Source organism: Lycium ferocissimum, chromosome 11 (assembly GCF_029784015.1).
Source record: "Lycium ferocissimum isolate CSIRO_LF1 chromosome 11, AGI_CSIRO_Lferr_CH_V1, whole genome shotgun sequence".
Classification (NCBI taxonomy): domain Eukaryota; kingdom Viridiplantae; phylum Streptophyta; class Magnoliopsida; order Solanales; family Solanaceae; genus Lycium; species Lycium ferocissimum.
Window position 1 is genome coordinate 45,639,467 of NC_081352.1, and position 4,351 is coordinate 45,643,817.

The following is a 4,351-nucleotide window of genomic DNA, read 5'->3' on the forward strand; positions in this document are numbered from 1 at the left end:
ATGGGTATCAATTTCAGGAAAAACATCAGGGTTTATAACTCCATGTTTGCATTTACATCTATGGGAGGCCGAGTTGACAGATCTATAAATCGTTCAAAGGGCCCATATGTGTTCAGGATGAGTGGTCAAAATTATCATCACATTGGCTCTCTGTTGCCAGAAATAGGCAAGAGCCCACGGTTTGCCCAGCTCTATATATATGATACTGAAAATGAGATAGATAACAGAATGAATAGTCTGATGCATGAAGAAGTTGATCCACAAATTGTACGGGGGATATCTGAAATGCTAGACGAGCATAATATTTTGGTAAAATCATTTCGGATGGCAAGGGATAGATATAAAGATCAACCAGAATCTGTGTTCCGTCTGCGACTTCTTTCAGACAGGACTAAAGATGGCAGACGATACAATATATTAACGGCTTCTGAAGTCGCTGGGTTAATAATAGGTGATCTTACTGATGAAAACTTCCAGCGAGATGTTGTTGTAGAACATCGACAAAACGGACTTCAAAGAATCACAGATTTACACCCAAGTTTCATGTCTATGACTTATCCATTAATACACCCGTACGGCGAAGATGGATATAGGCTTGGAATTCTTCTGGAAGATGTAACCAACAAAACATACATCAGACAAAAATTGACAATGAGACAGTTTTACGGATTCAGGATACAACAAAGGCTTAATGAGGGCTACACTCTTCTACAAGCTGGTAGACTATTGCAGCAGTACATCGTGGATGGTTACATGGCAATTGAGGAAGAGAGATTCCGATATATCCGGAATAACCAAACAAAGCTTAGGTCTGATCTTGCTTCCGGATTGATGGATGCTGTTGTTCGAGGAGATTCTGATTGTTCTATGGTAGGGAAAACTGTCCTATTGCCTTCAACGCACACTGGGGGACCTCGATATAGGGCACAAAACTATCAAGATGCAATGGCGCTTTGTAGGTGGGCTGGATATCCGGATTTGTTCCTTGCTTTCACTTGCAACCCAAAGTGGCCAGAAATAAATGAAATGTTGCGCTTAATTGGCCAAGAAAATGATGGAAGCCGGGTCGACATCATATGCAGAGTCTTCGAGATAAAATTATTCCACCTCATGCAGCATCTGAATAAGCAGAAGCCTTTTGGAAAAATAATTGCTTGTAAGTAAACGCAGTAAATACAATTGAACACATTTCAAATTAGTCGCATCTAAGGCATACAACAAGAGATATACATCTAAATTATCACTGAATATGTATGAAAGAAGTGTGACTAATAGGTCTTTTACAATAGAAGCTTTTCCCTGGAAAACAAATTCAACAAAATAGCTTGCCGGCTTTATTTGAAAAAAAATGAATCAGAATGTATACAACCTCAAGTAACTGCATTTATGTTTAGTTTTTTATCACTCGTGCATCCTAACCATTGCGTTTATACCGTTAATAATGCAGGTATATATACAATAGAGTTCCAAAAGAGAGGCTTACCCCATGCACATATATTGCTCTTCTTGCATCAAACATTAAAAAGTCCCTCTACAGATCATATTGACAAAATAATATCAGCAGAAATACCTGATCTTGAAGCTGATCCTGATGGTTACAATGCAGTGAAGAACTTTATGATGCACGGACCTTGCGGAGAACTGAATCCCCACTGCCCATGTATGAAGCAGGGCAAGTGCACAAAATATTTTCCAAAGAAATTCAATGACCGAACAAATTTTGACTCGGACGGATTCCCCATTTATAGGAGAAGGAACACGGCTGTGGAAGTGAAGAAAAATGGCGCCTACTTAGACAACAGATATGTCGTCCCTTACAACAGGAACTTGATTGTCAAATTTGATGCACATATAAATGTTGAATTGTGCAATTACTCAAGGTCAGTGAAGTACCTATTCAACTATGTCCATAAAGGGTCTGATAGAGCAACTGCAACTATAGAATCAACCGGTACTGCTGCAGACAATGATCAGATAAAAAAATATCTAGATTGCAGATATATATCGGCTACAGAAGCTTGCTGGAGGATATATAAATTTGACATACATTACAGAGAGCCGGCAGTTGAGTGATTGACTTTCCATTTACAGGGACAAAACACAATAGTATTCGAAGAGGATAGGCGAGCTGAAAATGTACTTAGTAGACCCGATATAGACAGGACAAAATTCACTGAATGGTTTGAAGCCAACAAAGTATATGAGGATGCCCGAGAACTAACATATTCTGATTTCCCTACGCGTTGGGTCTGGAATGCGACAGACAAAAAATGGAAAAGAAGACAAAATGGGAGGTCATTTGGGAGAATTTACTTCGCACATCCTGCAAGTGGAGAGCGATTTTACATGAGAATGCTGCTTAATTTTGTCAAAGGATGCACCTCATTCGAAAGCATCAGAACAATCAATGGAGTCAAGCATAAAACCTACCAAGAAGCATGCTACGCATTAGGATTGTTAGATGATGATAAAGAATGGAATGACTGCTTGGCTGAGGCATCAATTTGGGCCACCGGAAATGAGTTGAGACATCTCTTTGTAACGATACTTATCCACTGTCAGGTATCTGATTCAAGCATGGTTTGGAAAAACAACTATGAAATACTATCAGAAGATATACCAGCATTGCGGAGAAAGAGATTACGAATGAAAAATTTGTTGTTAAGTCAAGAACAAATTGAAGCATATACATTGTTCGAGATTGAGAGCATACTGTTAAAGATGGGGAAAAGTTTGCAAGACATAGATGGAATGCAATTCCAGATTCAGCCTTACTACGCAATGTTGGAAATCGTCTGATCAATGAGGAGCTAGACTATGACAAAGACGAGCTAAAGAGAGTGCATGAAACATCATTTGCTTTGTTAAATGATTGCCAAAAGACAGCTTATGATGCAATAATAACATCAGTTGATAAAGATGAGGGAAGATTATTTTTGATAAATGGACATGGGGGTACTGGTAAGACATTCCTATGGAATACAATTATTTCGAAGCTCAGATCACAATCAAGAATAGTTCTCCCCATTGCTACTTCTGGAATTGCAGCTTTATTATTACCAAATGGTAGGACAAAGACATTCACGCTTCCATATCCCTTTGGATGTCACTGCTGAGTCAACGTGTGAAATCAAACAAGGCAAAAAAGAGTTAGCAGAATTACTAAAGCAAACATCTTTGATTATTTGGGATGAAGCACCAATGGCCAACAAGTTTTGTTTCGAAGCCATGGACAAAACTTTGAGAGATATCCTCCGAGTGAGGTATGAAAATAGCACAGACAAACCTTTTGGAGGACTTACAGTTGTCTGTGGTGGTGATTTTCGGCAAATACTACCAGTTATTCCAAAGGGTACACGAGTTGATATTGTTGATGAATCGATAAACTCTTCTTACTTGTGGCCATTTTTCACAATTTATGAATTGAAGCAAAATATGCGACTGTGTAGTGGTAAAGTAAGTCGGTCTGACGCCATAAAAATTGCAGAATTTGACAAATGGTTGTTACAAGTAGGAGATGGATCAGTTTACGATGATAGCAAGAAGGAGCTTATTAAAATACCTCAGGATGTACGCATCAACACGTCTAATAATCCGATATGTTCGATTGTTGAGGCAGTTTATCCGTCCCTCTTGTAGAAGTACAACGACCCAGGATATTTAAAAGAACGAGCAATACTGACACCAAAAAATGAAATGGTTCATGAGTTGAACGAGACAATTATGAAAATGATACCGGGTGAAGGAAGAACATATTTTAGCGCTGACAATGTATGCAAAGCAAGCGTGAACACAAACGATGAAGAAATTTTGTACCCAACTGAATTTCTTAACAACTTAAGATTCCCTGGCATCCCTAACCATGACATACACTTGAAAGTGGGCACTCCGGTTATGCTGCTTAGAAATCTAAACCAAACAGAAGGTCTATGCAATGGAACAAGATTGATTGTCACGAATCTTGGTATATGGTCTGTCACTGCTAACATCATTTCAGGGAAGAACATTGGCTCTAGAGTAACAATTCCAAGAATTATTATGTCGCCTACCGAATCAAAATGGCCATTCAAGCTTAAGAGACGGCAGCTTCCTTTAGCACCCTGTTACGCTATGACAATCAACAAAAGTCAAGGACAATCTCTTAACCAAGTCGGACTGTATCTTCCGAAACAGGTATTCACCCATGGACAATTATATGTAGCTATCTCCAGAGCAACAACAAGATCAGGATTAACAATACTGAATGCGGACGATGACATAGAAGACCCTGCATTCATTAAAAATATTGTATACAAAGAAGTATTCCAGAATGTATGTTAGAGAGTTGAAGAGACCAATTACCAATATTCAT

At 38.7% G+C, this 4,351-nt stretch overlaps 2 protein-coding genes across 2 annotated transcripts; both read left to right on the top strand.

The window, feature by feature from the left end:
• LOC132038402 (uncharacterized) lies at positions 1-2,799 on the top strand. The gene is made up of 3 exons (XM_059429075.1): positions 1-1,156; positions 1,448-1,932; positions 2,092-2,799. Exons 1-3 carry the CDS (start codon positions 1-3, stop codon positions 2,797-2,799), a joined length of 2,349 nt encoding a protein of 782 aa, XP_059285058.1.
• Positions 2,800-2,943: 144 nt separating this feature from the next.
• LOC132038403 (uncharacterized) lies at positions 2,944-3,639 on the top strand. Its single transcript, XM_059429076.1, has 2 exons — positions 2,944-2,961; positions 3,049-3,639. The coding sequence occupies exons 1-2, from the start codon at positions 2,944-2,946 to the stop codon at positions 3,637-3,639; spliced, it is 609 nt and encodes a 202-aa protein (XP_059285059.1).
• Positions 3,640-4,351: the final 712 nt, after the last annotated feature.

Excerpts from the sequence above, each read along its gene's own strand:
- LOC132038402 (XM_059429075.1), top strand. The coding sequence starts at position 1 with ATGGGTATCAATTTCAGGAAAAACATCAGGGTTTATAACTCCATGTTT. Across the intron at positions 1,157-1,447 it reads TTTTGGAAAAATAATTGCTT|GTATATATACAATAGAGTTC; the intron begins GTAAGTAAACGC and ends TTAATAATGCAG. Across the intron at positions 1,933-2,091 it reads AAGGGTCTGATAGAGCAACT|GGACAAAACACAATAGTATT; the intron begins GCAACTATAGAA and ends TTCCATTTACAG.